The following is a 13,134-nucleotide window of genomic DNA, read 5'->3' as shown; positions in this document are numbered from 1 at the left end:
AGCCCCTGAAAGAGAGTTCTTTTGGAATTTTTTATTTGGCCTCATACATTGTCTAACACTGAGCTATGTCCCCAGGTCGCTCTTGGGATTTTTTAAACAATATTTTACTATAAAAATAATTTTAGACCTAAAGAAAAGATGTAAAAATGGTATACCCTTAATATTAATGAATTTTATAATTCCACAATTATCAGAGGCAGAAATTAAAACTAGTACAATACTATGTACTACACTAAGACTTGCTGGCATTTCATCAGTTTTTCCACTTATATTATTTTCTGGTCAGGGGCCTCTCCAGTTATGTTCTGTTATTTCTCCTTAGTCTCCTCTAATCTGTGATAGTTCTCTGATCTTACCTCATTTTCATAACATTTATTAACACTTTTGAATAATACTGGACAGTTAGTTTATAGGGGCTCCCTCAATTTGAGTTTCTCTGATGTTTCTGCATGGTGGAAAGAGGTTGTGCATGGCAAGAAGACGACAGAGTGGCCTCCCAGTGCCTCATGGTAGAGGGTTCCTGACACTCATAAGCCTTGCCACTGGGAACGCTAACCTGGGTCACTTGGTTGGGGTGACATCTACCAGGTTTCAACACTGTAGGGCTTTATTTTTTCTTTACATATTAACAAATATTTTGGAGTAGATACTTGGAAACTCCAAAAATGTCCTGTTTCTATTTATTCTTACCCATGATTTTTAACATCCTTTGGTGGATCTTGAGTACAACCTCCATTATTGTGATGTTTGATTGGTGGTCATTTTCTGCTTCTCTCTTCACATTTATTAATTGGATTTCTAAAAGTATTAAGTATTTAGTTATATCAGTAGGGAGTGTGAATATTTATTTCATATATGAATTATAATCCAGCACAACAATCATTTATTATGTTGCTTAAACTATTCTTTTGTGATTTTTTTTAACAACAAAAAAAGCAAATGTATCCAGAGCAAGGAAACAGGTTGAGGAATAAAATAATTTGAAAAACAGAATTAAAGATTATTTAAAAGATAAATGTAGTCATACAGTGGTGGCACATGCCTGTAATCCCAGGATTTTAGGAGGCTGAAGCAGGAGCATCAAAAAAGGCCAGCCTCGGGGCTGGGGATGTGGCTCAAGCGGTAGCGCGCTCGCCTGGCATGCGTGCGGCCTGGGTTCGATCCTCAGCACCACATACAAACAAAGATGTTGTATCCGCCAATAACTAAAAAATAAATATTAAAAATTCTCTCTCTCTCTCTCCTCTCTCTCTCTTTAAAAAAAAAAAAAAAAAAAAAAAAAGGCCAGCCTTGGCAATTTAGCAAGACCCTGTCTCAAACTTTAAGAATAGATCAAACTAAGTGAAGTAAGTCAATCCCAAAAAACCAAGGGCCAAATCTTCTCTCTGATAGTGGATGCTGATCCATAATCAGTGGGAGGGCATGGGAAGAATGGAAGAATTTTGGTTGGGCAAAGGGGAGGATGGGGTAGGGTGAGGGCAAGAAAGATGGTGGAATGAGTTGGACACCATTACCCTAGGTACATGTATGACTGCACATATGGTGCAATGCTACATTGTGTGCAACCAGAGAAATGAAATGTGCTGTAGTTGTATGCAATGAATCAGAATGCATTCTGCTATCGTATATACCTAATTAGAATTAATTAATTAATACTAAAATCTAAAAATAAGGGCTAGGAATGTAGCTTGATGGTAGAGCACCCTGGGTCAATCTACAGTACCCCCACACACACAGAGTAAATATTATTCAGCAATAAAAAAAATGAAATATTGATTGTTACATGTTGTAACATGGATGAACCCTGAAAACATCATGGTAAGAAAAAGAAATCAGATACAAAAGGTCACATAGGATTCTGCTGGTATAAAATGTTTAGAATAAATATTCCATGTAATGAAAATGTTCTAAAATTGTAGTCATGGTTCACAGTGATATAAATATTGACCTAATAATCATTGAATTGAATATTTTAAATGAGAGTATTATATAGCATGTGAATTATTTCTCAGTAAAGCTGTTTAAAAGAAAAATTTAAAAAACAAGCTTGGCACTAAAAATCCATAGAAAATATTGCCATAGTAGATAGTAGACAGTTAACACTTTGAATATTGGCTGTACTCATCCAGGCAGAAAACAGAACTCTATATAGAGATATTAAAACTAAATTGTGGAAGAACTAGTGTTTTGCCATTCATATTTTAAAAGCAGTTCAGCCCTGGACAGTATAATATATGGAACATTTTAAATTTGTAATCAATTTAAAACCTTAAGTAAATGTGTCTAGAGAAATGTGTATTCTAGGTAATTAATTTATAAACTTTTATGAGCCTGTAAAATACTTCATAAACTTGATAAGACTTCCTAACACTTAGAAAATTACTACTCCAACTGTCTATTCAATAGCATCTGCTTCCCTGGCTGTATTTATGCTTATATGTAATATTTGCATGTGCTGTATGTATACTGTGTATATATGTATTTGTCAGTTAGTAGTAAGAATACTATGTTATGTTTTCACATGACAAACAATGTTTATCAAGTGCCTAACAGGCATTTTTAACTACACAGTAGTCTACTTTTTGTCCAGATACTGATAAAAGCAGTAGAAAATATTAATAAATTAATATACCCTTGAGGATATGATAAACCTTATTTATCATTTGAAGATTAGATTGAACGGTAAACAGGAAGATTCTTTGAAATGTCATTATCTTTATCCTTTATATCAGTTGGTTTGTCTTCTCTGTATTATGGTTATAGTTCCCAAAACATCTTCAAAAATAGTTGTATGAAAGAAAATAGGAAATTATAAAACCTCGTCAGTTGGGTTCTGGTCCAAATCCAGCACTGTTTATGCTGCTCCTGGGCCTCCATGTGCACAACCATAACTGAAGAGAGCACCACAGGCAAATCCATAGTATGTCATCACAACAAATGTTTTTCTTCATTGAGTACTAGAATTATTATTTTGACGTTTCTTTTTAAATGAGAACAGCTCTAGATTCTATTTACTTTCACATGTGTTTAGCAGTAATACTGTTGAGAGTTACATGATCATTGTACATATTCTAGAAGGGAAAGTTTTAGATCCCTTGATCTTTTGTAGTCCTATAATATAAGCATCACTAATTTTTCATGTTTTTTTCCTTTTAACCTCTCACCTCTCTCCCCACCCCTCTTTTTGCAGTACTGGGGATTGAACCCAGGGGGCACTCTTCTACCACTGAGCTACATATATCTCCAGCCCTTTTTATTTTGAAACAGGTTCTTGCTACATTGCTGAGGCTGGCCTTGAACTTGTGATCCTCCCTTCTCAGCCTCCAGAGTCACAGGGATCATGGGCGTATACCACTATAACCAGCTGTCCTTTCTCTTATTGAAGACCCTTCTCTCTTGAGAATAGGCTATAAACCTTGGAGAACTTGGTGTAGGCCATATTCTAGTTTAGAAAAGTGGTTTTGATCAGGCTGTGTCTGCTATAATAAAAGCTACTTGTTAAGGTAAAACAGTAGCTAAATCTGTTCCCAGTGGTGTTTCCTTACCATGTTACATGCATTTGTTGTGTTTATTTCAGAAATGTAACTGAATGATTTTTCTGTCACATGACCTCATGTATCTGGCATTAGATGGTATTCATGCATGTATTTTTCCTTGACCTATCTAGGGATCAGGCACAGGCACAGGAACCGTACTGTCATTGAATTCCATGAATGTGGATGCCGTATGTGAGAAACTGAAACAAATAGAAGGGCTGGACCAGAGCATGCTGCCTCAGTACTGTGCTACCATCAAAAAGGTGATATGCGCATCCTTATGCCCAGTGGAGACGGCCTGCGGGTGTGGAAGACAAGGCCCTGAACGGGGCATACTTCAAACCAAGCCTCTCAAACAGGGGCTATCTGCTGAAATAGGAAGGCTGTAAATGAAAAGCAGGAGCCATAATTTTGTGTCCTAAAATTGCCCTTTTAGCTCTTATTTTACAAATGGACAAAAGAAAGTAGCTGAGTTACAATGCTATTTTTTTAAAAAATGCCCTAATATAAGTAAAAAAAAAATGCCTTGATGAGAAATTGAAAGCTCTAAGGGACTGCACATTTAGGTGAACATCTTTTCCCATGAAGCTTGAGAATAACCGTTGAAGTGTTCCTAACCTAAAAACCCAAAATCCAAAATCCTCTGAAGTCTGAAGCTTCTTGGACATGGGGATCAATATAAGTTTCAGATTTCAGAACATTTCAGATTTCAGATTCTCAGGTTAGGACTACTCAATGCCAAAAGCCCATGCTAGTATTCCCAAATTTGGAAACTCTGAAATGTGAAATACTTTTGGTCAAAAGTGTTTTGGATAAGAATACTCGGCCTATAATTATATTTGTATATTTAGTAATTATCAGAGTAGGTCACACTAGCAACACATTTCCCACAACTTCACATTTTTGTGACATATAAGATTTATGATCCTGTCACAATGAATGAAAGCATGTAGCTTTGGACTTGCAAGGCTAATGCATTCATGGAAGTCTCTTTTGAGATCCTGTTTCTGCCACACAGTTTGATGATGCCTGGGGTTGCAGGGAAGTCATTTCCTATCTGAGGTCAACCAAGTCCAGATATAGTCAGTTTTTCCACAGTTACATTTATATATATACCCTAACATTTTTCTTGCTACCCATGGCAGGGTAAATAGTTTTGGAGTTAGCTGGGAGAGTTAGCTTGTGGGTGGATCTCTGAAGGGTGATGTTTTATGTGAATACTTGACACTTGCAAATTAAGCTTGTTTGTTACTGTCTTGTGGATGATAACCTTTTAGAGATCAACCTTTGTAGTCTTTAATGACTCTAAAACCAAATATAAGAGTACTTGTTAATCACTAGTGATTCAGAATATTTTACACTTTGTCTTTATACTTGATTTTATTTTTACTCAGGCAAACATAAATGGCCGGGTATTAGCTCAGTGTAATATCGATGAACTGAAGAAAGAAATGAGTATGAATTTTGGAGACTGGCACCTTTTCAGAAGCACAGTAAGATATTTATTATGAATGGATAACACTGTTATTAAAACATTAAATTATTTACAATTTACAACATTGTATAAAACCAGAACCAACAAGCACTGGCCTAAACTGGTGTGGTGGTGTATATCTGTAATCCCATCTACTGGGGAGCCAGAGGCAAGGAGGATTACAAGTTCCAGGCCAACCTAGGCAATTTATTGAGACACTGTCTCAAAATAAAATTTATAAAGGGCTGGGGGTGCACCCAAACACTAGAACACTAACCTGGCATGTACTAAGCCCTGGGTTCAAGTCCCAACACTACACAAAAAGTGTTTTTAATTGAATTTTATACTTGTGTAACATCCTGTGTTATGTAGAGTACACACAGCAGTATGTGGTAATCTTTGCCTTTTGGGGCATTTCTCCCAGAAATCTGAGGAAGAGACTACTCTCCAACTCTCCATGCTTTCACTTGCCAAAGAGTGTGTGTGTGTGTCTGTTGTTTGTCTCTCTCTCTCTCTCTCTCTCTCTCTCTCTCTCTCTCTCTTTATTTATTTTTAACTAACATGGACTTTTTATTTTTTTTTAATTTGTTCTAATTTGTTATACATGGCAGTAGAATGCATTTTGACACATTGTACACAAATGAAGCACAACTTCTCATTCCTCTGGCTGTGCATGGTGCAGAGTCACTCCAGTAGTGTAATCATACATGCTTACAGGGTGATAATGTCTGTCTCATTCTACTGTCCTTCCCATCCTCACAGCCCCACCCCTCCCCTCCCTCCCCTCTGCACAATCCAAAGTTCCTTCATTTTTCCCTACTTAATCAGGCCCCTATGTGCCCTCCAGGCCTCAACCCTCAGTGTCCAGCATTACCAGGCCTACTTGGCTGTGTTCTAGCAAGAATCCCTGTTAATTGGTTTAGAAGGAACCCCTGGCCTCAACATGTGATTGCTTTTGGTATCTGATCAGATTCCTCATTGCCTACCAACCTCCCCTCCCCTGCCTTCATTAAGCATTCTGTAAAATCTGTTGAGTCAGAATCCTCTTTACAACCAAACCCTCCCTGCTCCTTGGCTGTGAATTTCCACTTGGCCTTGCTGTGATGAGCCAGCTCTAGACTGAGGCTGTCTTCCTCACTGCAATAGTTTCTGATAGAAATCTACTTTAATGCTTTGACTATACCCTAGCTCTGGGTTTCTTTGACACACTCCAGTTGCATTTTGTTTTGCTCTCAGATTTTTAACTAAACTAATGATATAATGGACAAATTAAGAGTAAGAACTGTATATATATTAGATGATCTCTGCCATTCTTTCAGTGTTATTAAATTAAAGTACAAATTCATTAGAAATTCACTTAGAGTATGTGTGCCTTCTCATTCCCGTTATATCTTTATATTGTTTTATATATATATATATATATATATATATATATATATATATATATATATATATATATTTTTAGTGAGAGGGAGAGAGAGAGAGAGAATTTTTTTTTAATATTTATTTTTTAGTCTCGGCGTACACAACATCTTTGTTTGTATGTGGTGCTGAGGATCGAACCCGGGCCGCACGCATGCCAGGCGAGCGCGCTACCGCTTGAGCCACATCCCCAGCCCTATATTGTTATATTTTTAAAAACTATTTGTAAAGTTTTTAATTGTGATTTGTCAATGTAGACATGATGTCTTTTCTTCTGTTAAGGTATTAGAAATGAGAAATGCAGAAAACCAAGTGGTCCCTGAAGACCCTCGTTTTCTTAATGAAAACACCAGTGCCCCAATTCCTCATGGGGAATCTGCTCGTCGGTCTTCACACAGCGAATTGCCTCATACTGAACTTTCCAATCAGACTCCTTACACACTGAACTTCAGCTTTGAAGAACTGAACACACTTGGTCTAGATGAAGGCGCCCCGCGTCACAGTAATCTAAGTTGGCAGGTATTTACTGCATGGCATATGTCATAATATTGAAGAATAAGGGCAGTATTTGATTCACTGAGAATACAGTAGTATGCTAATAGAGTCACCTCTGAAAATGCTTAATGAGTACCCAAGTGGGCAAGATAGAGGAGTGCCTTCTCTCAGGCAGCTGTGTTCACCTGGTAAGGGACATTCAGTAAAATAGGGAAAAAATAAGAGGTTTCAAAAATTGACAAGAACAGTGAAAATAAAGTAGGGCAATGGTGTGGAGAGTAAGAAGGACTGGGCTGCAGTGCTGAGGGTGCTTGCAGATTCGCCTTTCCCTTGCTGTGTTCCTGGGAGGGCAGTTCATCACTGCCTGAAGCACATCTTCATTGACAGTTAGCCCCGTCCTCCCAGTGAACCCAGCCTATAATTTGATTTTCCAGGATACACACACTCCTTGTGGGTATTGTCCTCCCTTTGTCACCTGCTGTTGGACATAAGTGAGATCTCCCTTGGGATAGTCTTAGAAAAGGGAGGACAGGTGAGAAGCAAGAACTGAAATACAAGTGAGAGACCCAGGAGGAGGAGTAAGCAGAATAAGAAGAGGAACTAGTGGAAAACAGCAGGATCCAGAAGCTGTCAAGGGAGGAAAACAGCAAAATCATAAGGAACCTCTGCTGACGAGTGGTCAGGAAGAGCAGTACCTGGCAGGGCCACCATTCTTAAGAGTGTTTTGTTTAGTAGTAAAAATACTTTTTTCATCCTTTTTCTTCTTTCTATCTTATTTAAGTTGAGAAACCATTTTATTATTGAATATTAACACAGATAAAATTATGTATTTTATAATAAACAAAGCCCACATTTTATTCTTTTATCTGTGTTTCAATAGTGCCTTTCGTTTCCCTAGGATTCCTTTTAAAACTTCTTAAGAAATCTCAGCCTCAGCTCTACTATTCCTGGTATTTCCATCTGTACCTGGAAAGTTCTTTGTTTCCCATTCATGCGGCAGTCCTCAAAGTGTTCTTAGGATCCCTTTATACTCTTAAAAATCATTGAGGACCCCAAAGAATTTTGTTTATATGTTTAACTATAAATATTTATTGTGTTAAAAATATAAACCAAATTTTTTTCTAAATATTTATTAATTTATTTAAAAATAAACTAAATACATGTTAAGATAATTAATATTTTTCTGAAGAATGGCTGTTTTCCAAAACAAAATAAAATCTAGTGAGAATGGGATTATTTTGCGCATCTCTTTAATGCCTGGCTTCGTAGAAGAACATTGGGTCCCCTGAGTGCTGCTGCCTTGAGTACTGTTATGTCTCCTGCATGAGGTTTGGCAGCTCCGTAGGCACTCTTGGGAGGATGAAGGTGGGTGGGGGAGATAGCATTGTCAGGGGCCACACTCTGCCTTTGGGAACAGCTGTACTGTGGATGGAGGATGGCACTGTCCTTCCTGTCTGACAGTGTCCGGAGCCTTCTCAAGGGTCCAGGACCTTCCACAGAGCAGGCTTTGCCCTGCTTCTTGTCCAGGATCAGGCTTTGCTCTTGCCCCTTTCTAAACTCTTGTGATGCCTCTTCTTCCATAGCCCACTGCTGTTTCCCAGTCTGTACTTTGTAGATTGCTCATTTATTAGCTTTCGTGGGATCTAAAGCAATTTTAATCCCAAAACTTTATTTTGGAAGTCAGACTTTTAAAATTATTTCATTTTCTGTGTTGACTAGGGCCCAGCTTCTGGCCTCATGGCTTTCATTGCAGTTATTAGAAATCTTTGTCTTCTCTGTTATACTCTATTCCTTTTAAATCCTTCCCCTTTGGCATTTGAAGTACATTTTTTTCCTCTGGATTGAAATTTGACAGAAACTTCCATGTCTCACAAGTTGAGGCAGGTTCCTTCTATCATGCCTTGAAGACGCAAGTGTTTTGTCTTGAGATATGTCTTAACTCTCATTGTCCTTCTTTCTTCCAAGAGGAGTTTTTATCAGTGAGGTGACTTTATGTAACATTATGAAAATAAATGCTAGTATTATTTGTTAATATAAACTTTAATTATACTTTTAAATATTAATGATAAATTACTTTTATTAAAATTTGCATAAAACTTCCTAATAACAGTAGAATCAGTCGTAAGTTCACACTTTCGTTAACATGTGTTAGGTAGAGTTCTTTTAAAAGAACTTGGTATTTTGATGATTTAAAATTGTTATTGTATATATATGTTTTCTAAGCTGATGTTTGTTATGTCTTTCTTTTTTCTTTTTTCTTTTTTTTGCTTATTTGAATTCTTAATTTTTTTTTCTGTCTTCACAGTCACAAACTCGCAGAACCCCAAGTCTTTCGAGTCTCAATTCCCAGGATTCCAGTATTGAAATTTCAAAGCTTACTGATAAGGTGCAGGCCGAGTATAGAGATGCATATAGAGAATATATTGCTCAAATGTCCCAATTAGAAGGGGGCACAGGGTCTACAACAATTAGTGGCAGATCTTCTCCACATAGCACGTATTACATGGGTCAGAGTTCATCAGGGGGCTCTATTCATTCTAATCTAGAACAAGAAAAGGGGAAGGAAAGTGAGCCAAAGCAAGAGGATGGGAGGAAATCATTTTTAATGAAGAGGGGGGATGTTATAGATTATTCATCATCAGGGGTTTCCACTAATGATGCCTCACCCCTGGATCCTATTACTGAAGAGGATGAAAAATCTGACCAGTCGGGTAGTAAGCTACTTCTAGGCAAGAAATCCTCAGAAAGGTCCAGTCTCTTCCAGACAGATCTGAAGCTTAAGGGAAGTGGACTGCGCTATCAGAAACTTCCAAGTGATGAAGATGAATCTGGTGCAGAAGAATCAGATAATACTCCACTGCTTAAAGATGACAAAGAGAAAAAAGCTGAAGGCAAAGCAGAGAGAGCATCTAAGTCTCCAGAACACAGCACGGAGCCAATCAGAACCTTCATTAAAGCTAAGGAATATTTATCTGATGCCCTCCTTGACAAAAAGGATTCATCGGATTCAGGAGTGAGATCCAACGAAAGTTCTCCCAATCACTCTCTGCACAATGAAGCAGCTGATGATTCTCAGCTTGAAAAGGCAAACCTCATCGAGCTGGAAGATGACAGTCATAGTGGGAAGAGGGGAATACCACATAGCTTGAGTGGCCTGCAAGATCCAGTTATAGCTCGGATGTCCATTTGCTCAGAAGACAAGAAAAGCCCTTCTGAATGTAGCCTGATAGCTAGCAGCCCTGAAGAGAGCTGGCCTGCGTGCCAGAAGACCTATAATCTGAATCGAACCCCGAGTACCATGACCCTGAACAACAACACTGCTCCAGCTAATAGAGCCAATCAAAATTTTGATGAAATGGAGGGAATGAGGGAGACTTCTCAAGTCATTCTGAGGCCTGGATCCAGTCCCAACCCAACTGCTGTTCAGAATGAAAATCTAAAAAGCATGACACACAAGCGTAGCCAGCGTTCAAGTTACACAAGGCTCTCGAAAGATTCCCCGGAGCTCCATACAGTGGCACCTTCTGATAGTACAGCTTTCGGAGAAGAAAGAGAAAGCATTCTTTAAGAAAAGCAAGGAAAAGTGGAATAGTATTACTATACTTATAACAAAATTTCCTATATTTTGAAACCATCATGTACATCACCTGTATGCATTTCATTTATAGTTTGTTAATAGGTGGTCAAGCCTTTGGTGAAAGAAGTATGTGCTTTACAACAGAGGATACCTAAGAAATGGCAGTTCACCAGCCAGCCTCTATCATCTCTATATTTAGCAGCATAAAACCTTACTTTTAAAAGTCTTTTGTTGGGACATATCTCCATAAAACTTTTTGAGACAAGATCATGCTATAAAGATAGATCAGAAATGTTTTATTGAATTTAAAGGGCTTAATTTGCAAAAGAAAAAACTAGTGCTCCCTTTTGTAGAACATTCATTCATCAAACATTTAAGGAAAATCATGCTGTTAGATGAAGCAGAAAAGCAAATTTTGTTTTTAAGGTGTTTAATCTAGGAAAGAATTTACATATTTTAGAGTATCCCACATATTAAAGGTGAAGGAATACTTAGTAGATTGAGAATCAGTGTTCTATATAGTGTCAAATTGCTTATCAAAGAAGTTTAAATTTTAAGTAGAACCATATAATATATAACAAGAAGGGCTTTAAAAATTGACAAGAAAGTGAGCCAACAGTACCCATAGTAGTATAAGTAGGCCATTATGAGCTGTTCGGAGACTGGGGGTAGGGGCGGGCAGACTGATAACCTCCATAGTATCTGAGTTCTCTTCAAATCCCAGCACCATCCACCTGTGCCCTAGAAGCCACCCTAGTCTGTTCTCACCTATGCCCAACTTTTCTTAGTGAGCTTAGCAGTCAGAGGGAAAGAAACATGAATTCTTTCTCTGGAGAATTAGGGGTACATGAATAATAGGCACTAATTATTAATGAAATGAGCGCATGAAGAAATCAGGTTAGTGACAAATAGCAAGGCAATATTAGGTAAAACTGAATAATTTCTAAATTAGGGCAGAATTTGTCTACTTCATCTGTTCCTAAATCACCATGTTAATTCCAGGGAAAAATTATAGAAAATAAAATGCATTTAAAAAAATTAAAGACATGTAACAAAGCAAGAATTAAAAAAAAGGTAAAACTAATATGACTATGAAACTCTATACTTTCCATTTATTGTTAGCAGAGTGAAGAGAATGATCACATTTAAGTTTTGTGTAGACCAGAGAAGTATAGCCTGTCATCATGCATTAAAATTTTTTGTCGGTTTAACATAACTTCTTTATGGAGAATTAATCTGGCAGTAGATCCTAAGTCACAGGTGGGATTCTAGATGGTGAGATCGCAGATGCGTGACCTAGATTTAGTGTTATATTTGTGATGTTTATCACTTAATCAATTTTATTAATATGCTATGCTGATTAAATTATTTATGTGCCCAGTCATTGTGCAGATAGTTGCTTTTTTGTGTTTCATTGCCTTGATGTTTGAGTGTCATGGAGCATTTTCATGAAGTGTTTATTCTGCATGATCTTTTAACAAATATTTTAAATGTTTAAAAAGGCAGACATGTTAAAGTTTCAATATTTTAACATTTACAGTGTTTATTCATTTTCAATATTGTATAATTAGTAAATATTTCAGAGGCAGAGTTTTGTTCCTTTTTAGGTGAGTGGTTGCAATTTACTGTCACTGGGGAGGATATTCTTGATATTGTTCGTGAAATTAATACTGGAGTATTAAGTGTACAAATAGATTTAGAAAATAATAAAAAATTGCATGCTATTCTGACTCATGGATTTATGCTCACTACAGTGATGATGATTCATCTTTTGATTAAAAATACAGTAATTTGTGTGTGTGTGTTTTGTTCATATCTAGAGCTTGTAAAGACTTTAGGTTCACATACAGTCACATAGTTGGCAGAGTGTTGTAAAAATGCCTCTGTGAGTCTTTTTGAGAGAATCTGGCTCTGAGGTCCCAGTGCCTCAACGGTGTGTTCCAGAAACTTCAGGGACCAAGAGCATGTTGATATCAAGAGCACTAGATGGTGCTTTTCTGCAGCTCCAAGGGGCAGGTTATCCAGATCTCTGGAGGATATTAGCTTATTACTGAATGTTCAAGACAAGTTTGCTTTTTCACACTGAGCAGAAATTGACAAACCAGATGGGTTATTGAGTCACCATCATCCCTTTGAGTTTGTGTCAATGTGTGTGTGTCTATATCTATTTATAATGCAGAGCTCAGTCTGATTCACATGTATGCACAATTCTGCTTTAAGCTGGATGAAAAATGATAGAAAATTGATGCTGTAGTCCTGCTGATCCCTGAGGTTCTGCCTCGTTTAGGAGTGTTATATTTTAGGAATCATTCTCCCTCCACTGTAGGCCTCAGGTCTGTTGGTGCAGCACCCTCTCAAGCCAGATGTGCTCACTGTGGCCTTATGGAGTGCTACCTCTGAGTGCAGCCTCTTCAGTGGAGAAGACTGGGAATGAAAAGAAACTGTTGGTATTTTTCAATTGAGACAAGTTTCACATTGCTGAGTGTTCTAAGGATCAGCTTTCTTATACTGGGAAATTTAAGCATTCATAGCCGTACCAACATTTTCAATATTAAAAGGAAAATTTGTCTTCAGGTTATATTTTACCTCTGTAAATTTTATTTATGTAGTGGTCAGAATGATTTTAATTG

General features: G+C 37.4%; 1 protein-coding gene across 8 annotated transcripts in view; it reads left to right on the top strand.

The window, feature by feature from the left end:
* Kidins220 (kinase D interacting substrate 220) overlaps positions 1-12,298 on the top strand; it is a 102,759-nt gene extending 90,461 nt beyond the window's left edge. For all 8 annotated transcript variants that reach the window (XM_076833964.2, XM_076833961.2, XM_076833959.2 and 5 more), the window contains 4 exons: positions 3,668-3,799; positions 4,931-5,029; positions 6,715-6,951; positions 9,233-12,298. In XM_076833964.2, the coding sequence (XP_076690079.1) occupies positions 3,668-3,799; positions 4,931-5,029; positions 6,715-6,951; positions 9,233-10,495 (1,731 nt within the window). In that variant the 3' untranslated portion in view covers positions 10,496-12,298. The remainder of the gene's footprint in view (positions 1-3,667; positions 3,800-4,930; positions 5,030-6,714; positions 6,952-9,232) is intronic.
* Positions 12,299-13,134: the final 836 nt, after the last annotated feature.

Source organism: Callospermophilus lateralis, chromosome 14 (genome assembly GCF_048772815.1).
Source record: "Callospermophilus lateralis isolate mCalLat2 chromosome 14, mCalLat2.hap1, whole genome shotgun sequence".
Classification (NCBI taxonomy): Eukaryota; Metazoa; Chordata; class Mammalia; order Rodentia; family Sciuridae; genus Callospermophilus; species Callospermophilus lateralis.
The sequence above is the reverse complement of the archived record's forward strand: the minus strand, read 5'-3'. Positions and strand labels throughout refer to the sequence as shown.